Raw genomic sequence first — 22,600 nt, 5'->3', positions numbered from 1 at the left:
GTCTCCTGGCCGCCCTCTGAGATTTCTTCATCCCCATGACCACCACCTACAAGCTCCAACCCACCCTCCACCCCAACCCGCGACCACAGCCCCACGAACCTAAACCCAGCCCTGATTTCTTCTCTTCCTAGATTTATTCCCCCCTCCCCCGGAGCTGATTTCTTCCCCCTTCCTTCCTCACGATTTCTTCTCACCCTCCACCCTAACCTGCAATGACCACAGCCCCCATGAACCCAAAACCCCAGCCCCGATTCTTCACCCACCCCCCTCCCCCAAGATTTCCTCATGAATCCTACTCTTCTTGGTTTTTCTGTAAATAACTTGAGTTGAGTTTATGAAGATGGCTTCTAAGCTGGGTTTTGAGTCCTGTTGGGTTGACAGGGCTGTTAATGGTGCATGGGGACTTTTGAGTGAAAAGGAGTTTCTTTTCTTGTAGGTCTGAGGACTTTTTGGCTGATTGTTGTCCATGGTCCATGGATTTTCAAAAGAAACTGAGAAAAATGCAAAACCAAGAAACAAAAGGAAATGAGGTGCCAAGAGAGAGAGAGATTTTTAATTTTTAATTTTCTGTTTTTTAATATTTTATTCATATTCAAATTTTTTAAAAAGAAAACACATGTAGAGCCCATAGTGCCACGTAGGCAACTAAGAGAGAAATCTGATGGAAATCTAACGGTGAAACCACATTATAACAAATTTAAAAGGCCAGAGTATATTATTGTAAAAATTGAAAAGATAAGGACTAACATGTCTTAAGGGTGTAACTACAAAATATTAAACATGATAGGATACTAAACAACAAGATACTAACATGTCTTAGAGTAACTCCACCCATTTGCCATTAGTCATGGCAAGGGGGGAGTTAGGGCAGCCACTATTCACGTAAATAGTGGTTGCCCTTGCAAATAGTATTTTGTGTTTCCATCTATTGTCATGGCTAAGGGCAATTACTATTCATTTTTGGATAATATTTTCGAATAAGATTTCCGGGTTCCTACGTGTCAAGACTATTCATAGTCGGATAAAATTTCCGGATAAGATTTTTGAATTCAAATTTCGGACGAATTTCAAAATTCAAATTTCAGATAAATTTTTGGGTTCAAATTTCGGATGAATTTCAAAATTCAAATTTCATATAAATTTATGTTCAAATTTCGGATGAATTTCAAAATTCAAATTTCATACAAATTTGGGTTCAAATTTCAGATGAATTTCAAATTTTAGATAAGATTTTCATCCAATCAAATCAAGCCATGTGGCATGTCTATCTTGCTAAAATTTTCTATAAAACCAGAGGCTCAGCTCATACCTCTCACACTACATCTTTCTATATTTTCATTTCTCAGAGTTTAAAATTCATACTCCATTCATTCTCAATGGAAGATTTTAGGAGATGCTTGGAGAGGCAAGAGCGAGAAACAAATGAGAGAAACCGTAGAACAGATGAAATCAATGAGTTGCAGAGACAAGTCGATGAACAAGTTGTCATAGCAGTGGCTTTGCAAGATGAAGAGAACCAAGGTCGCCGCCGTGGTTCACAAGTCGGCCGCCGCCAGAATGTGGACAGACATAGGCATTCTCGGGGTAAGAATCTTTTAGAAGATTATTTTATCTGTAAGATCCCACATCAACCAACGGAGAGGGGGTGATGTACCTTATATGTGCACACCCGCATCCATCTAGCACGAGGCCTTTTGGGAGCTCACTGGCTTCGGAGTCGTAGGAACTCCGAAGTTAAGCGAGTTGGGGGCTAGAGCAATCCCAAGATGGGTGACCCACTGGGAAGTTGCTCGTGAGCTTCCAGAAACAAAACCGTGAGGGCCAGAGAGGGGGGCCCAAAGCGGACAATATCGTGCTACGGCGGAGCTGATCCCGGGATGTGACATTATCCAAACTTCTCTGTACTATAATGTTGATTTTCGAAGGCAATTTAGAATGCAACCCCATTTGTTCAATAAAGTCATGCATGATATTTGCAACTATGATGCATACTTTGTTCAAAAGTGTGATGCTGCTGGGATTTTGGGGCTTCTTCCAGAGATACGAATGTTGGCGTATGGAGCATCTGCTGATCAGGTGGATGAGATTGCTCGGATGGGGAAGTCCACTACATTGGAGGCTTTGGTAAGATTTTGTCAAGCAGTTGAAACTCTGTACACTAAGGACTACCTGCGTAGACCTACTCCCAGGGACCTCCAACGGCTTCTACAAAAAGCCGAAGCTCGAGGATTTCCAAGAATGATTGGTAGCATCGACTGCATGCACTAGCAATGGAAGAATTGCCCAACTACCTTGCAAGGTGATTACGGAAATAGAAAAGGCCAAAAAAGTATCATTCTTAAAGCCGTTGCTGGCTTCGAAACATGGGTTTGGCATGCCTTCTTTGGAATTGCAGGATCCCAAAATGACCTCAACGTGCTGGGTCAATCCCCGGTCTTCAACGATGTATTGAGAGGCCAGGGCCCCAATATCACCTATCAAGTCAACAATACAGTGTACCAGACGGGGTATTAAGTAGCTGACGGCATCTACCCGAGGTGGACCACTTTTGTCAAATCCATTCTGAATCCCCGATCCCAGAAGCAAAAATTATTTGCTACCTATCAAGAAGGATATAGGAAAGATGTCGAAAGGTGTTTTGGCATCCTTCAAGCTCGGTGGTTGATTATTCGAGGTGCGGCCCGTATGTTTGATGAGGAGATCCTCAGAAGCATTATGATGACTTGCATCATCCTCCATCATATGATTGTGGAGGATGAGTACGATTATGATGCTTTAGAGATCTACGAACTGTATCCAATGAACACGGCCTTGACACGGATTTATGAAAGGCCCATGGGTCCAAGTGGAGAACCGTTTGAGCCGGAACCGTTGGTGAGAGATGGTCGTTTCATGACCCGGATAATAGATCGATATACAGAGATGCAATCTTCGTATATTCATGAAATGCGTCAAGTTCACTTGATGGAGCATCTATGGGCGGTGAAAGACAATGAAGATGAATGATGGAGCATAGATGTTTTGGTTATGTTTTATTTAGTTATGGTTAGGTTGTGTTGTTTTATTTATTTATTATGGTTTGGTTGTGGTTTGTTATTATTATTGTGCCTTGTTTGTAGTTTTTTTTATTTTAATTTTGTTTTGTTTGAAGTATGGAATATGTTGAATAAAAAGGTATTTTATTGAATGCTTTGTTTATTAAATAAACAAATCCAATACAAGTCATTAAGAATTACTACTACTAAAATAAAATACATGAATTACAACAACTTTAATAGAAAACATGAAAAATACAAATGCATAAAAGGTATGCTAACTAATGTAATGGTTTCCATCATTTAACCAATCCGTGTTGCTAGGCCCATCATCCCGGAGAAGTCTTCTTCTCATAACATCCCTTCGTTCTATCTTCCAAAATTGTTTTGTTTCAGGGACATATGGCTTGTATCCATCGCCATGGTTTCCTGATCCGTCTTGTCCATATCTTTTTTCGCAAATACTCCCTTTCTCGTGCATACTCGGCTTGAAAGGCCAACTCGTTATCCTGGCGTTTCTGCTCCATTTCAATTCTTATGCCGTTTTGCCTTGCAATTTCCTCCAAAAACTTTGAATTATTATTGCTTGAATTACCCGCTTTCTTTGCCTTCTCGGCCTTTCAGCCAATGAGCCTCGGCTCCTTTTCGATGGGTGAGTCTTGACTCATAGGGGAATCAAGAGGTGAATCCGATGCCATTGAATCACGGAGTGGCGTCTCGTTTAACACAACGGCGGGACCCGTTGGAATAATTATGAAGCGTTTGTAATATTTCACCACCTCCCAACAGTCATGATGGTTGAAACTTTTTTTGCCACCCCCGGTTGCACCGAACCACATCTGTGCTTGAATCATCTATTTAACAAAAAAATGGAAATGCAATAAATATTTAAAATATATTGGATATGCAAGTAACAAAAAAAATAATAATGGAAATGCAATTAACCTTGCAAATAAATTAGAAGTGCAAGAAAAATTAAGAAACAATTGGAAATGCAAGAAATATTAACAACATATTGAAAATGCAAGAAATATTAACAAAATATTGAAAATGCAAGAAATATTAACAAAATATTTAAAATACAAGAAATATTAACAAAATATTGAAAATGCAATACATATTAACAATATATATATATTAGGAGATTAAACTTAATAAAACAAAAATTATAAAATACTTACCTCATTAGTATGATTTTCCCCGCTTCTATAGTTGTCCATCGCTTTTGCCAAGGCATCTCTCCATTTTTCCAACTCTTTATTAAGAATTTTCCACCTACTAGATAATGTCATCTCCGTACGAGTAGACCCCGGAGTTTTTCACACAAAATTCGGCATGAATTTTTTTCCACATATAAAAAAATTTCATCTCATTGCCGAACACGGGACAATGACAAATTTGGAGCCAAGCCTCACACAAGGAAACATCTTTCATGGTGCTCCAAGCCCCTCCGATTTCGATAGAAGAAGCTATAAAAATAAGAAATAAAAATACAAAGTGAAAGAGAGGAAAATGTTGAGTAAAGAGTGAATAATAATAGAAGTATAATGAAATGTATGAGGATTGGTGTTGAAAGTAAAGGGTATTTATAGGTATTTATAGAAAAAATCAGAATTTTTTAGAATTTTTTTAAAAATTTTTTGATTTTTTTTCATAATTTTATTGCCCAAAAAAGGCCAGCCATTGGATTGGATTAGGAGAAGCTGATTGGAGCGCTGGGGGCATGACACGTGTCTTCTTCCCGTTGGAGCTGGTGTCGTGTTGACGTCAGCTCGCTGGTTCAAAAATTTTTTACCGTTGGCCCGTGCGCTGACGTCACAACACACGGGCTTCACCTCGGGCTTGGGCTCATCGTTGTTTTTTTTTTCCCCCCAACCTTGAGCTCAACACCTCAGTGGAGTTGCTCTTAAGGGTGTAACTACAGGATTAACCCTTATTTTTATATATTTATTTTCTTATTTTGTAGTTGGTTTTTAAATATTTATTCAAAATTTAATCAATTTAAAATTTAAAAAAGCGAAGTTGTAACAAATTTAAAAGACCGGAGTATGTTATTGTAAAAATTGAGAAAGTAAGGATTAACATGTCTTAAAGATGTAACCACAGGGTACTAAACCGCAAGTAACCTGAGATAAAACATCTCTGTATAGGAAATGACACTATCAGTATTATTATGCCTATTGTTAACCCCATCCAATGTGTATGAACAAATAAATATGAGGGGCCAAGAATAATGGATTACAGCCGCAGGCAAAATCAGACGGGTTCCGCAGAGAGCTACCATGTAAGAAAATTAAGAACCTGCCATCGAAATCCCCTCTAACCTCAAAACTCTGCAAAATCTCTAATCTAAGCCTGTAATGTAATGTACATCAGCGCTTGGGTAATGATCGGGAAGAACCCCTCGAAACTGAGAAACTGAAACACCTCATCTCAACAGCCAAACCTGTTTCTCTCACTCCCTCAACTTTTCTCTTCTACAAAAATTTCATTTCTCAACGCTTGTTCACACAGGAAGCTGGATTTCGACGAGGCCTGGGTCATTGTGATTCGGAAAACAATTGTGTTTCAATTGGAAAATTATCCAAGCCAGGAGGAGATAACGGTGGAATTGCCGAGGGGTGAGAAGCATCGTCTGTGAATCCCAAGACCCTTCTGGCAGTTGCTTGAGAATCTATTATTTTACCCATCTTTCTTGAAGTAATTGCTCCTGATGTGGATTCCCTAGAGGAGTTGCTACTTTCCACAGATGACAGGAACTGATCTTTTGATAAAGTTGTTTGTGCAGCTGATGCAATTACGGAGCTGAAAACACCCGATTCCCTCAAACCTTGTATGATGACCTGCACCAGAAAGAAATCAATAGGCTTGAGGATTATATGCTCACAACTATAATACCGGCATACAAAATTAGTTACCGTATTATTTAAACCAAGAAAGAAAAACAAAGCAGGCTATGGAACTAACCATCGGTGCAAAAATTCGAGTCAAGATGCCCTTCCTCAAAAGTTTTAAGTTGAGCGCTTTGTCAGTCCACACAATGCGTTCCCGGTACCTAAATCAACAGAAGGGAGTTCTCCATTAGAAAGCTTAACACATTTCAATTTGCGACCTGTTTAAACCTGATTATCAAGGAGTTTTGGCCATTTCTTGTTTGAAGAAATACTTTTCTTTGTAGGAGGCTAAATGACAACTGTTACTAATCAAAAACTAGAAAACCCACAATGAAATGATTCATGTCACTTTTAGTGCCTAAATGTTTCCGCACTGTCACATGACAAGTGATGCCACACAAGCTCTATTAAAATCTAGTATAGTGAAATCTTTTGGTAATTTTCATAAACTATTACCAGCTAAGCATTTCCTCCTCTGTTGCAGTTGAAGCAATTATGAATGCCTGTCGAAGATAAAGGGGAAAGAAGTGTAAGCAAGCAGGGACAACTGCACTAATACATACAGAAATTGACACTGAAAAACCTATATACAGAAAAGAACAGTTCCGGGACATCTCCAACAAATCTTCAAAATATACCACAAAATTAATGATCCTAACAAATTTACAAACATGACAAACATATATCGACTAAAATAGTTGGTATTACGTCAAGGGAACAAATCAGAATAAAACATAAGGAGCCTAAGAAAATAAGACTGACATGATTTCCAGCTGAAGGGGGGGTAAAAGTAAAATATAAACGATGACACAGGGATAAGAACTCACAGCTCTATCAAATTCCAACATGAAGCATCTCTTAACATCCTCCTTGGTAGGTTTGCAACCACACCGATCACGTCTAGAGGTCAAATCTGAAAATTTCGGATATGTATAATGCAGAACAGCAGCCTCATCCAATTTGATCTCACTATAAGACATTACAAGGATAAAGAAGTAAGTGTTTATATAAACTTGCCATATTTGACCATAATTTAGAAACCTTAACATTTTGTAGATAAACAGAACACCAGTAATCAACTACACGAGGAAAGAGCTATTATATTAAAAGAAAGGACATTGTCCTTTAAATTGAGAAAAGGTTGCAATGACTAGTCAATTATAAAAAGATGGACAGAACTATTATGTAGGTACATGTTTAGAAAGTTGATAAAAAAAAATTTAGATAGAATGGCCATACTTTGGTGTCTTCATATAATTGTGCCATCTGTGTGCACCGTTAGGGCGAAGGTGATCTTGAATTCGAGCAGCTGATTTCCCATTTCCATATGTTAGAAAATAGTTTGGATTACCCCGGGTTGCTTCTTTATAATTTCCAAAATATACATCCTTTGGAAGATGGTCATAGTTCTTTTTGAACATTGACACCTACAACACCATAAACAATAAACGATATTAGTGGATGGAAATTTTTTGTGTTGTTTTATTAAAGCAAGAAATGTAATGATTTTAATAGCATACAAAATAAACTTAGCAGCTTCCCTGGTCGTGCATTTGGCAAATTTTTTATTTGTGTTGTTTCATTTTTGAGAAATCATGCTGCTCCAAAATTAACAAAAACAATCTATGACTGAACACAAATCAATTTTTTTCAGGGCATGAAAATATATATATATATATATATATAAATTTTAAAGGAGAGAAGAAAAAAGCCATGGAGACCATGTTCCTGATCTTCACAAACTATCAGTTCTACCTGGTATTACAAAACTTAGACAGAAAGCATTGGAAGAATGAAATGGAAGAAATTATACCTCACTGAAAGGGTCCTTGATATCATCTTGCTCTACACTACTTTCCTGAGAAAACAGAAGCATATGTGAGCATAACTGAAACTTTTTTCTCACATTAATATTAGTGATAAATTTGAAATGCAACGAGTGGGGGTAATTTCTTGACATCAATATAAATGCATCATTATTCTTCTTGTTAAGACAAAATAAATGCATCATTATTTTTTAATAGGACAATATAAATGCCTCATTATTAACAAGACTAAAATCCACATTCAATGACGTGCTCTAGCTTAGCAGGCATGGGCTTAGCCAAGTTGGCTAGAGCAGATGTGCTCCCCACTTTGCACCCAAGTTCGAATCCCCCTTCCTGTAGTTTACGTTAGATTAAAGTAGATTATCTTTTGTATTAAACAAAATGATGCATTCTAGCTAATACTATAGAATTAGCATTCCCCTAGAGAACTAGGATAAAATACTGTACTGAAGATTCTTCTAAATCTATTTTTTTTTTCTGGCTTGGCTATCCCACTTAGCCGAGCCATTTCCTTTTATGCTACCGGAGTTTGAATAATGGAAGACAGCCACTCTTCACTGTATATTCTATGGCCTCACATGGCATCTACTGCATGAAAAGAATCTATCTCAACAACCACTTACATAATTTGGAAAGACAACCATATCAACATTTCTAGGCACATCGGACAACAACTGTCTCAAAGAGTACTCCTGAGTGCCTGCTGGATATATTAACTCATCGGTATCAAGATGGATGATCCAATCCATGCCAGCCTCCTACAATGGCAGAAGAAACTATTACCAACTTTATCCAGATGACCAAAGAAGCAATTGTGATGAATTATGCAATGCAAGATAAACTACATACCCTTGCCATGACAATAGCCATCTCCATGTTAAGGGACTGCTTCACAAACAACTCATAATTACACGGTTTATAGAAGAAGCTTGACAGCCATGTCTCGTTCCAAATCCGACTGAGCACCGCATATATAAATTTAGAGACAAAACAAAAAATATGAATAACCTATCAGATCAATAGTAGTAAGAAAAATGATAGAACAACAAAACTGTCTTTGTCCATTACAAATATTCAACAAATGAAGAATCTCAATTAGTATTTTTCCATGTTAAAGGTCTGCCTACACCTGGGATTGAATTGCACTTCAACAAGGAAGAAGGGAATATCGATCATCTGTTCCTCAATTGCCCAAATGCAGTTTCATTGTAGAATAAGTTCTTTGCTATGGCAAGGTTGAATTGGGTGATTCCGGGTTCTTGTGTTCAGTTATTTGTTGAGAAAAATTGTGCCCCCAGTAAAGGATAAAAGGAAAAATTCTTGTGGAAGTCCTCTATGTTGCCTATTTTTTGGGTGGTTTGGTTAGAATGAAATGCCAGAATTTTGAATAATAACTGGTTGTGGAAAAGAATGTTTCTGGCCTCTGTTGGCTTCAATCTCTACTGCATTTACAGATATGTTGGTGATTCGTTGTGTAATTGAGTGTATCCAAAGGACAGTACAGCTTCTATTTCTGTCTTGTTTTGCAGGTGGCCTTCTTGCCCACTGCTGGACAGCGTTATTTTATGCTCATGACTTTATTTAACAATGTCTCTATCTCTTTTTATTTTCTCCTTTAACAACATTCATCTCCTTCAAGTTAACACTCTCGAACTTAAATGTATTTTGCACATTTAAAATCTACAACATTCAAAGGTTCACCAATCATAACTCTTTTAGTTTTTCATCAGATAATTGGGGAAAGGATCCATTCAATACATTTGGCAAACTAACATCAAAAGTAAACTTCTTTATCTCACACTTACCCATTTAAGAGGCGAATTGGAGAAAATAAAATAACCTATTTAAAATGAAAGGGTACCAACCTTTTAGCCTGCTGCTCCTCCAATTCCCTTGTCCTGTATATAACCTTCACTCCCTGTAATACAAATTTTGTGTCCCATAAGAACTTGGATAGCCAGAACTAGAAGGGCATTAAACTTGTATATACATTATTCGATTTTGATAAGTTGTTCACTAGCAAAAATTTTAAGTGAAGCATGCAACTTGAACTCACCGGAATGCTTTCAAAGACTTTAGATACATTAGGGGATGCAGCCTTGCCTTCCACAAAAAGGAAAAAGGTTGAAACTCCAATAACCTTATGATAAAAGATCCATGGCAACGTTTGCTCTAAACCAGCGGAAGTGCTTGTTTGAATGCATATCTGACATGTAAAAGATTACAGACGGTTCATAAGATGTTCATAAGATGTCACATGCATTATTAATCAGAATGACTTTAAAAATGCTAAAGAAACCAAAAAAGTAATCTACAATAGAACAAATATCTAATGATGCCCCATGAATGATCCCCAGTTCATATCACAATCACCACTAATCAAGCTCAACAAGATACCTATATAAGCACAACCCAGATGCCAGATCCCAAGATCCAAACATAATCAACCCCCAAAGACTAGAAGAAACTCAAATCAAATCCCAAAAACCATCAATCCAATTCTATCAACCACAAATCACAGCCACAAAAATTCAATCAAATTGAACACAATAGAAAGCACACTGACCTTGGGCCTCAGATCGGACATGTAATCGAACTTCCAGTCCTTATAGTAGGGGAAGGAGGGCGAGTGGCTCCGACCCAGAAGATCGACGCAGTCGGAACCCGAAGAATGTGAAGCCTGGACTGGGGGCCCACCCAAGTCGACCATGCCAGGGAACTCGTGATGGTCAGGTGCCCATCGGGTAATGGGGTCATTGAGACCGCCACGCCATTGGAGAACGAAGGCGAAGCCGGCGAGAGTTAGAGGGAGGACAGTGAGGAGCAAGAGAAGGCGGGAAGCGAAGGTCTGAAAGGAAGAAGATGATGCAGACGACGACGACGATGACGAGGAAGAAGAAGAAGAAGCCGAGGTGGGTCTGGAAGAAGAGTAGAGACCCGCCATGAGAGGTTGATCACAGACAAAGAGAATGAAGACAGTGGTCGTTGCATATATAGAGAGAGAGAGTTTTGAATTGTAACCGAAGGAAATGGGAGTTGGAAACCTGAAGGAGAGAGGGACCGAGAGACGTTTTGTCGTTGGTGGTGTTATTGCCGTCCTCAGATTTTTCCCCCTTTTTTTTTCCTTACATGAAGAAAGTTTCCCTTTTTTTTTTTTTAATCAGTATGATTCATGAATTTCGAACCTTACATGAAAAAAGTTTCCTTTTTATATTTTTATTTTAATCAGTATGATTCAAGAATTTCGAAAGAATACTGTTTGCCTCACCTGTAAGGAGATACTGATTTCCTTATATACGAAACTAATTTATTAAAAACATAGAAAGAAAAATTTCTGCACACATGTCACACTGTTATTGACAAAAATATAAGAGTTTCTACTTACACGATAAGGACGAAAGTACTTTCCATTTCGAAATTGCAAGACTCATCTAAAAAACTATTATTTGACGAAGGATATCTGTATAAATAAATAATAAAAAATCGAAAATATCAATGACGATTTGAACAAGATATGTAAAATGATTGATTAGTGAAGCTTATTCTGCTGATGTTAAGCAATTTTTAAAGGATTCATACTACAAGGGTTAGAAAGAATTTATTCTTAGTATGCTACTTGTTTAAATGTCTTGTACATGTATAATTTATCTTTACAAATTAAATTGCTATTTTTGCATGTCGTATTGTTAAGTTATAAAGTCACATCAAAACCTAGCAAGGTTATAATGTTACATTAGTGATAATAATGCACTATCGACTAACTCACCTCATCATATATCTCAATCAAATAGTTGAATCTAAAGAGTTTGATGCTCCCACAACAATATATTCAAGTAAGTGAATACTTTATTAATCAACTTGATAAAGCTCAACGTTAGCCTTACCAATTAAAACTTTCAAAATATCTAATGTGTGTGAATATCTTATTAATTCAGTCTAAAAAACAAAAAAAATAAACATTGTTGTAAATGCATGAGTTGGTGGATGACCACCATACCTCTTAATATTCCACCGTTGGATTTTATGTAACCTATGCACTAAGTATTTGTAATTAATGCTTGTAACCTATAGGTATATTGTAAATGATGGTATTCAATCTCCTATCTTGTAAGCCTATAAATAGGTGGTTCTACCAAAGATTTAGAAAGGAATAAACATGGTGAAACTTTGTCTTTAGCATATCACTTCTCTCTACATTTTCTCCCTCTAGTTTTATAACACGTTATCAGCACGACATTGCTCTTGGTATGTTTTCTTTCTCTGAATTTTCTTTCTTCTTATATGAGCTAGAGTCATCACATGGTATAGAGTTTCTTTGTACTCACCATCAGACTTCATCATGCTTGTTTAAGAAAAAAATTCTTATTCTTATTACACATGAATATAATGCCATGTTTTTATTTTTATTTGTTTGTTTATTTAATTTTAAGTATGATCTTAATTATTATGATGAGTTTGAATTATACAAAAGATCAGGGGCCCGAAGTTCCGTGATCCTCATCATATAACTAGATTAGGATATAGAGTCCTTTTGATTGAATCAGAACCTGAAGTTCTTTGATTCCAAATAATTGAGGGCGTGAAGTTCCGCGAATTTAAAGAGCACATAAGGACATAAAACTCCTCGATTTTGTATTAATCAAAATCAGAATTCCATGAGGCCTACATATGTCAAGAACTTGAACCAGAAGTTTCGAGTGCATATACATCGATTTGAGTATGAAGTTCAAAGCACAACTATTAATTCAATTTATTTAGATCTACGTATTCGTACTTGAAGTTTCAAATATATATTGATATGAACCTGAAGTTCATAGTTTTTCATGGATCTTAATACTATATATGAACTTGAAGTTCATTACTTATTTGTGCATATATGAACCTGAATTGGTTGGAAATCCAATTCTTAAACTTGTAGTTTTATCTACATATTGAATCCACATTAATATTGGATTATCTTGGAATTTCATAATCTTTAATTGATTTATTTTATTCCTTGTTTATACCACTTTACTTATTTTATTATATTTTATTTTATTTATGTTAGGTTATTAATTAATTTCGTTTTACAATGGTAATGTTTTGTATTACCGCCCCAATATTGATAGCCAGAGGCGTCTATTGGAGAAACTTCCTACTTTCTTTTGTGGGTAGGAAGTTTATGATGTTATGAACCAAAAGTTCTTGAGGCCCCAATATTACACAACTATTATAGTTGAAGATTATGATGTCATGAACTAGAAGTTCATTGACCGAATAACTTTTATGTTGTGACATGACTATCTTGGCAATTCATGTCCCACAATGATGCATAAGATTTTTATAAATTTGTAAGGACATCGTTTAAAGACTCAAATTATTGTCTTGTCCAACAATATCATTACAAAGAACGCTCGCAAATAAAAGCTGTCATAAGATCATCTCAGTCAAAAATTGACTTTGAGCCATAATTCAAGGGGATATTTGTGAGCCTATACAACATTTAATTATGGATCACTTCACTAGTTTTACTGAATGTGCCTACTAAAATGGTCACATATTTGATAACGACTGTGAGTTTATTTTCCTACATTTTGAGACAATTTTCCCGTCGTTAGGGGGAGAAATGACAATTCCTAAAGAACGTCGTGAAATAGTGTTGAATCAATCCGCTTTTGTCTCATCAAGATAATGCATATATAAGTTGTACATATGCTAACATGGATTGATATTCTCGTATCACAATCCATTAACATGGTGACTATATATATAATGCATGCCTGAAGCATGTCAGAAATATAGATTCTAAAGACTTAACTCCTCAGAAATGGAGATTATTTGAAAAATTCAAGCCCTATAAAAAATAACGCTCTATAGGAGGTTATGATCCACATATTCTAAATAATTCATTGTAAAAGAGATGTTTGTCCCATAAGTGACAACATAAGCCCCTGAAGAGGCATTGGTACCCTAAAGTAATGAGATGCTTATAAATTATGCATGCGCATGCACATGAGAATTGTGGGATCACAAATTGATGATACATTTAGTTTATTAGTAGCTACTACAATCATCAAGGGCTACGATTATATTAAATCACGTTTCATGAATGTCGACAAGTTAAGTGATTGGCCAAAAATGGAAATAAGCAATTCCATTTATCACTAAATAAGAAGAGTTTGATATTGAACCTATAACTCAAACACCAAATTACAAATGTTCAGTATGAAGGTTACGAATTGGTGTTTGTGAAGTAAAATAAGATCACTAATATGACATAAGGTTTCCTGGGAGAGACATGTGGTTTTAGTCTCCAATCTCATCGTAAATGCATCCACATTTCTATAAGTGCGGTTGTTACTTTAACGCAAAACTTATAGTATGTGTTAAATGCATATTTATTAAGACTATATGGTACATGGAAATCCTCAAAGCTCATGAAATATTTGAGATATATCGGATGAAGCAACCTCTTGAAGGATATAAAGTACCACAATATTCTTAATTAAGAGTTAACACTAAGAGTTTGAGTATTTTGAATTCAAATTTGATATTGTTGTAACATATTCTAACTACTAAATTAGTTGTTGATACTCCTAAAGATTTCAATCATTTGAAAAGTGAAAAGCAGGTTGAATAGTGTGATAGATGATCATGTATGAAGACAATGTTGCTTGTATTGCTCAAATCAGAGAAGGAGAGATATTAATCAGGGGGAGATATCAATCAGGGGGAGCATCCCAATTCTACTACATTCAAGGCAGATGCGCGTTGTACTCTTTTTTCCTTCGACTAGGTTTTTGTCCCACTGGGTTTTTCCTAGCAAGGTTTTAATGAGGCAATATAAGCTCATCCAACACCATATCAATGATTCAGAAGAAAGTTTCACTCTTTTTCCCTTCGCTTTGGTTTTGTCCCACTGGGTTTTCCAAGCAAGGTTTTTAATGAGGAAACAATGTTATTGTATAGTGGACATCCAAGGGGGAGTGTTGTAAATGCATGAGTTGGTGGATGACCACCATACCTCTTAATATTCCACCGTTGGATTTTATGTAACCTATGCACTAAGTATTTGTAATTAATGCTTGTAACCTATAGGTATATTGTAAATGATGGTATTCAATCTCCTATCTTGTAAGCCTATAAATAGGTAGTTCTACCAAAGATTTAGAAAGGAATAAACATGGTGAAACTTTGTCTTTAGCATATCACTTCTCTCTACATTTTCTCCCTCTAGTTTTATAACAAACATACCTTATTAAGAGTGCTACTATTTTCACCTCCTGTCGTATTTGTCCATTCATCTTATCTTCCCAGCCACTATATAAATTTGAAAAAACGCAATCCTATTTTTCCACCCACCGTTATTCCTAAAATATTTTTTAATTATTAATTCAAACAAATTCTCATCTTTATGAGGTTAGTATTAAATTAAATCAACCAAAGCTCCCCCACCCACCCAACCCCATCGGCTGCAACCCCCCATGCTCGCTAGAAACACCTCACAGTTGTCATCATTCTTTAGAGGCTATGGGTATGGGTCCTGCCATGTTGTCCATTCGAGATCTGCAAGGTTTTATGGCGGGTTCCATTTGGCGTTTGAGTTTCTTTTCATCTTTGGCGATTTGGAATTTTCAATCTTTCAGGATCTGCAAGCTTGATACTACCGAAATCCTATTTTGCATTAACATTCTTTAAGAAAACAAATCATCTTTCCAGCATAAGATCAAATTTCCAACCATTAATAATTAAAAGGTATTTAAGGAATAATGGTATGTGGAAAGATATGATTGTGTTTTTTTGAAATTTACATGGTGGGTGGAAAGATAAGGTGGGTGAGGTAATAGGACAAAGGGTTGGAAATAACAACACTTTTTTTTAAGTTATAGATTAGTCAAAGAGTTAAAAAGAATTGTTTATTTATACAAGTGATATTGGGGGAAACGGGATTCAAACACAACCCTTGCAATAATTGGAAATATTAATGGAGAAAATAATTGTGTATTTTTTACTCATGTTGGAAGTCCATCTTCATGACATAAAACTCGTGAAAGATGTATGGAGAATTTGATGAACCAATCACAATATGTTGATGATCAAACCCTCCATACACTGGCGGAACCACACTAAGGGCTACATTCACTATAGCCCATTGAGGGTTTTGAGCGAAAAAAACATCAAACCTATATATTTAACTTGTTTAAAATATTAGCCAATATATATTAACTTATTAAAGTTCAAAAAAAATCCAATTCTTTATTAATTTAGTTGCAAGCGAGCAACAAAAATACACATTAGAATAAGTACACTTTCAACATGTGGGAACATATATTTCACCGGCCAAGAAGACGACATAGGGAAAAGAAAAATATCACTAAGGTACTTAATTGGACCTTTTTATTTGGTCAATTAATTGAGACCAAAAATAGGGATATTATCTTTATTTGGGAATATAATCACCAACTAAAGATAATATCACCAATTTAGGATATTATCTTATTTTGGGGATATTATCATGAATTAGGGATTTAATTCCAATCGAAATCTCTAATTGACTCAATCTCTCCATTTAATAGAAAGAATATATTCCTTCCAAATAGGAATTATTTTTTGAAAAACCCTAGAAGGCTAGAGCCCTATAAATACATAGCCACATTCAACACAAGAGGTAATTCTAAACCTAGTTCTAAAACCCCTATGCAATCTTTCTCTCTCTCTCTCTCTCTCTCTCTCTCTCTCTCTCTCTCTCTCTCTCTCTCTCTCTCTCTCTCTCTCCCACTCTCTTCACACAGCTAAGTGCCACCACACATGGCTTCGGCCACCCGGCTCTCCCCGTTAGAGAAAACTCCTTCCAATTTAGCTATTGCCGCATCTTTTCTCAAAGATCCAATTGAACTAACTTAGGCATCGAAAAGCTTTTGGCTAACACCTTTCAGGTGTGGTCTTTTACTCCTATTTGTTTTGCAGGAACCAAGGAAGAGAGAGAATGAAGCTCGAAGGGTGAAGATTCTACACGCGAATATTCTCCAGTGAGAAATTTGCACAAGCATTTTGGGGCTTTCATTGTGAAAATACCTGTAGGATGACTTAACACACCAAAAGCGTAAAGTCTGTGTTTTGAGTAATTAAGAGTATTGTGCCTTCCACAGAACTCATAGGCATGACACAGCCAACTGCCGATCTTGGAAGATGCACCTGTAAGAGCTTGTAAGAGAGGGCCACTACACGGAGTTCGTGGGAAAGAATGTCATCCAGCAAATCGAGGACCACCACACTGCCAAGGAGACCCTGTATAAAGTCATAAGGATTAACACGATCATGGCTGACTTCGAAGATCTAGACTGTAAGGAAAAGAATGGGAAGATTAAACAGGCCATTTTCATATCCCAAGTCTTAACCAGTTGCCCATTAATTGAAGACGATCCCGTGATCGACTTCTAAAAGAAAGATTTGAGCAGACTTGAGTTGCTGCACAATGACGCATTTGTCATAAGCATCCCGATTACGCAAGCCATGATCGACCGAGTTCATGTAGACGAAGGCAGCACAGCCAATATCCTACAACTTTTGGTGGTCCAGCAGATAAGAATGGAGGCCAAGATCAACATGTCAGCCAGGTCGCTGAACGGCTTCAACTGAGCAACAATGATCATTATGGGAATGATAGAGCTCGATGTCTACTCATCAGCAGTGATTAGAGCTCAGACATTCATGATCATTGACGAAGTCTCTTCCTACAATAGCATCCTGGGCAAACCATGGATTAGCAAGATCAACACCATCACATTCGCCAAGCACTAGAAAATCTGTTACCCAAACCCTAAGGACGATGTCGGCCGAATCAACAACAATCAAGAAATGGCGAGAAAGTGCTCAGCTCAAGGGCTGAAGAAAAGCAAGCAAGCGTAGTTCGTCTCTATAAATCAAGCAGATCTGAAGGGAGCAAAACAAGCAACGGAGGAAGCAGATCCCTTTCCTAACAGTCGAGCATACCAGAAGGGAAAAAGAATAGTTATTCCCCAATAGCAATTAAAAAGTCAGGAACAAGGCAAGGGAATCTGCACGGAAGCCACCCTCGAAGAAGGATGAAAACCTAAAAAAGATGTCGAACCAGTACCCCTTGATCCTGATAAGCCAGAAAGAAAAGCACGGATCGGCTCACGCCTAAGCCCAGAAGAGAATGTGGAGCTTTGAGCATTCCTCCAAAATAACAAAGACGTGTTCGCATTGTCACCATCTGACATGTAATGCATCGATCCACAGATCATATTCCATTGCCTTCACGTCAACTCAGGTAGACCAGTAGCACAGAAGAGACGCAACTTCGCTCCCGAGCGAGTTGCCATCATCGAAATTGATACTGACAAGCTCCTAGCTGCCGGTTTCATTGAACAAGTCTCCTACTTAGAGTGGCTGGCCAATGCAGTTCTAGTGGCAAAGAAATACCAAAGCAAGTGGAGAGTGTGCATGGACTACACTGACTTTAACAAGGCATGCCCGAAAGACAACTTTCCCCTGCCAAAAATTGATCAACTCATAGATTCAACTTATGGCAATCAACTACTAAGCTTCATGGATGCTTACTCCAGCTACAATCAAATAATGATGCATGAAAACGATAAAGCAAAGACTTCTTTCATAATTGAAATAGACATATACTACTACAAAGTCATGCCCTTTGGCCTGAAGAATGCAGAGCAACATACCAGAGGCATGTGAACAAGATTTTGAAGGAGCATATCGACAAGACTATGGAGTTCTACATAGACGAAATGCTAGTCAAAGCCACCCGACGAGCAGATCACATCAAGAATCTTGCCGAAGCATTCAGCCTGCTCCAAAAATACCACATGAAGTTGAACCTGAGCAAGTGCACAATTGGAGTCTCATATGGCTGATTTTTGGATTTCTTAGTCACCCAAAGAGGCATCGAAGCACATCCGAATCAAATCAAGGCATCCTCTACGTGAAGTCGCCTGCCACAACGAAGGAGATACAAAGTCTAACGGGCAGAGCAGCCACTCTTAACTTATTCGTTTTAAGATCCACCGACAAGTGCAGGTTGTTCTTCCAAGCCTTGAAGAAAGGATAGAGAGACAAGTGAGATAAATAGTGCGAAGTAGATTTCAAAAACTTGATGACCTACCTCACTTCACCTCTCATACTCTCAAAACCAGTACCAGGTGAAGATTTGTTCGTCTACCTGTCGGTGTCCAACTCAATAATTAGCTCAGCTCTCATCTGAGAAAAGATGGGAGTACGACATCCGATGTTCTACGAGTCAAAAGTCGTCCTCGATGCAAAGACTCGCTATCAAAAAATGGAGAGGCTTATCTTGTCACTTGTAGTTTCTGCAAGAAAGTTAAGACCCTACTACCAAGCTCACCAAATCATCGTCATGACAGAATTTTCTTTAGGATCGATTCTTCATAGTCCTGATGCTTCTCAACGACTCATGAAGTGGGCTATCGAATTAAGTTAGTACGACCTCCTTTACCTGTCGAAGACTGCTATAAAAGCCCAAGAATTAAAAGATTTCGTTGCAGAGTTCACTCCATCAGCCGAAAAAGATAATATGGTTATTTTGACAGAAGAAGAGACCTTCTCCGCCAATCCTGACATGCCTAAAGACATGTGGCAGCTGCGCGTAGATAGAGCGTCAAATCACAAGAAAGCTAGAGTAGGCGTCGTTATAATCACCCTGAACAGAACATTGTTGGAGCAAACCATCACACTAGACTTTCCAGTCTTCAAAAACGTAGCAAAATAAGAGGCACTGCTCACTGGCCTGAGCATGGCAAAGAAGCTGTCGATCAAGAGGTTAGCTATCTACTCAAATTCCTAGCTAATCACGAATCAAGTGTCAGAGGAGTACATGGCAAAGCACCTAAGGACGATCCAGTACCTAGACAAAGTCCAAGATCTTTTGAAGAAATTATTTATCTTCACTATCCAACAAATTCCCCGCGTAGAAAACACACATGCAAATGCACTGGCAAGTCTGGGATCAGTACTGGATATCCAGTTCAGACATTCAATTTCAGTAGAGCACCTTGATAAGCCAAGCATTGAAGAAGCAGAGCCACCATACCAGATGTAGATCGATGAGGATTCCAGCTAGCAAGAACCCATCATCGACTACTTGGTAAATGAAAATTTACCAATGGAAAAGTCTGAAGCCAAAAAATTAAGCAGAAAGTTGCAAGATACTACATGAAAGACAACAAGCTTGTTCGAAGGTCATATTTCGGGCCTCATTTCACATACATCAAGTATTCACAAACTCTCGAAGTGCTCTGCAAAATCCATGATGGTGAGTGCAGCAACCATTCTTGGGGCATATCACTCGCTCAAAAAGCTCTAAGCATAGGGTACTTTTGGCCTACCTTTAGACATGACTCTACGGAGTATGTCAAACAATACATGCTGGTTCCTAGCCTGCCTGCAGAAATGTACCATTCGTAGAATAACTTGTGGCCATTCATGTAATGGGTCATTGATTTAGTAAGACCCATGTTACCAGCACCTGCCAAGAAAGACATCATTCTTGGTCGGACACCTACAAAGTTTTCTCGATGCAGGTACATGTAATTCTCCTGGTCAGACACCTATATACTAAACACATGTACATGCAAACATCTGAAGGCAACCGGGGAAAGGAAAACTGGCTAACCACATGTGCAGACAAACCAAGCAGGTGGATGGGGAAATTCAGGGCGAACTTGTGTATACTAAACAAAGGTACATACAAACAAAGGTAACCAGGGAAATGGGAACTCGTCAACCATCTGTGTAGAAAAATCAGGCAGGTGACTGGGAAAATCTTGGTTGAACAACTCTATACCAAACACAGGTATAGGCAAACATCTGAAGGCAACTGCAAATGGGGAAACTGGTCATCCACATGTGTAGACAACTTGGGCAAGTTGCTAGGGAAATCATGGTTGGAAAACCGTATACTAAACATAAGTACAAGCAAACATCTGTGTAGAAAAATCTGACAGGTAGCTAGGGAAATCCTGGACGGTGAAGGGGAATCTGGCTAACAATCTGTGTAGATAAATCGGGCAAGTGGCTTTGGAAATCCTGGCCAGGCACTTGTATACTAAAGACAGATACATCAAATCATTCATGGCTGAACTCCTACAGAATATCCTCGATACAGGTACATGCAATTCCACTAGCCAGACACATGAATACAAAACACAGGTACATACAAACATCTGAATGCAATCGAGAAAGAATGAAACTGGCCAACCACTTGTAAAGGCGGAGCCAATGAAGGCCCACAAGGGTCAGCTGACCCTCATGAAATTCCATAAATAATCCTGCATTCATTACTATTTATCTTTTGTATATAAATTATTATTAAAATATGACCCTACTCAGCTTTACTTTTTTTTTTATTTATTTAAAACTTCTTAATTAAAGAACTACTAACCTAAAAGCTAAAGCAGGCAACCTTTTACACTGCTTAAATTATACCTATTCTATTTCAACTTTGCACTTCTTAAATTAAACCTATTCTATTTCAAGTCTTCGTTTGCATCAATCATTCAATTCTTTTTTTCTCTCCGACTCTAAAGTTAATTCAATACAAGAATTCAACTTTGTTTCACTTAATTGTGATGATTAACCCAGTAAGTCTTTAACCCTAATAGTGTAATTTTTTTGGGTGCAGTTTTTATTTTTATTTGTTATAGTTTATTGTATTTGTGGTCTGTTAATTAGTTATTTATTTATTATCTCAAATCAAGAACAATAATCTTTATATGATATCTTTATCATTTGATTTCTGAAATTTACTTTTAAAATAGTTATGGAGAAATATTTTAAAAGAAAAGCGATAGATCAATTGTCACCTCATCTAAGAACAAATGCATTAAATCATAGTACTACAAAACGTCAATGTGAGGAAATCAATCTGGCTGATCTTCCTTCAGATCCTGGACTACGAACTCGAATTTTGGATTACAATCCTAGTCTCCAAGATCAGGTTTGAAGAGCTTATTTACAAAGAGGTCCTTGCCAACCTAAAAAACACAATTTTCCTCAAACGAATTTTAGTAATACAATTCAAAGGTTTACCCCTGCTTGGTTTGATGAATTTGCTAGTTGGTTGGAGTATAGTATTGAGAAAGATGTTGCATATTGTCCATATTGTTATCTCTTCAAACCAAATAATGGAGAACAAGCTGGTGGTGATTCCTTTGTGGGTGAAGGGTTTAAAAATTAGAAGAAGAAAGAAAAGCTAAAAATTCATGTTGGAGGCACTACTAGTGCGCACAACCATGCTAGGCGAATGTGTGAAGCTCTATTAAATGAGAGGCAACCTGTTGAGACTTTTTTTTCAAACAGTCACATCAAGATCGAAGTGATTATCGTATTCGGTTAAATGCGTCAATTGACTATATTCGTATTTTCTACGACAAGTGATTGCATTTCGTGGTCATGATGAATCTGATGATTCAAATAATAAGGGTAACTTTCTTGAACTTTTGCACTGGTATTCTAATAGAAATGAGGAAGTGAAGAAAGTTGTATTGAAAAATGCTCCTGCAAATCTTAAGTTAACATCACCTGATATACAAAAGGATATTGTGAATGCTGCCGCAATTGAAACGTTAAATAAAATTATTAGCGGTGTAGGTAACTCATTATTTTCAATTCTTATTGACGAGTCTTGTGACATATCTAGAAAAGAACATATGGCCATTGTATTGCGATATGTATGCAAGGGACATGTAATTGAGTGATTTGTTGGTGTTGAGCATGTTAATGATACTGCTGCTTTGTCACTTAAGAAGGCAATTGATAATTTCTTTTCGAGAAATAAATTGAGCATATCTAAGTTGCGTGGCTA

The 22,600-nt window shown here is 37.3% G+C and overlaps 1 protein-coding gene across 1 annotated transcript; it reads right to left on the bottom strand.

Annotated features, from left to right (window-relative positions):
* Window positions 5,068-11,096, bottom strand: LOC18782102 (glycosyltransferase-like At2g41451). The gene is made up of 11 exons (XM_007215482.2): window positions 10,325-11,096; window positions 9,815-9,964; window positions 9,624-9,676; window positions 8,608-8,716; window positions 8,382-8,516; window positions 7,743-7,787; window positions 7,169-7,356; window positions 6,757-6,898; window positions 6,386-6,432; window positions 6,003-6,090; window positions 5,068-5,878 (listed from the first exon to the last, which is right to left on the bottom strand). The coding sequence occupies exons 1-11, from the start codon at window positions 10,700-10,702 to the stop codon at window positions 5,576-5,578; spliced, it is 1,638 nt and encodes a 545-aa protein (XP_007215544.1). The 5' UTR covers window positions 10,703-11,096; the 3' UTR covers window positions 5,068-5,575.

The sequence above is a fragment of the Prunus persica genome, chromosome G7, assembly GCF_000346465.2.
Source record: "Prunus persica cultivar Lovell chromosome G7, Prunus_persica_NCBIv2, whole genome shotgun sequence".
Taxonomy (NCBI): Eukaryota; Viridiplantae; Streptophyta; class Magnoliopsida; order Rosales; family Rosaceae; genus Prunus; species Prunus persica.
Note: the sequence above shows the minus strand (reverse complement) of the source record. Positions and strands in the feature narration are given on the sequence as shown.

Coding starts and splice junctions, on each gene's coding strand:
- LOC18782102 (XM_007215482.2), bottom strand. CDS start 10,702: ATGGCGGGTCTCTACTCTTCTTCCAGACCCACCTCGGCTTCTTCTTCT. Junction 9,965..10,324: donor TGTCCGATCTGAGGCCCAAG/GTCAGTGTGCTT, acceptor TTTACATGTCAG/ATATGCATTCAAACAAGCAC. Junction 7,357..7,742: donor TCAAGGACCCTTTCAGTGAG/GTATAATTTCTT, acceptor ATGGTGTTGTAG/GTGTCAATGTTCAAAAAGAA.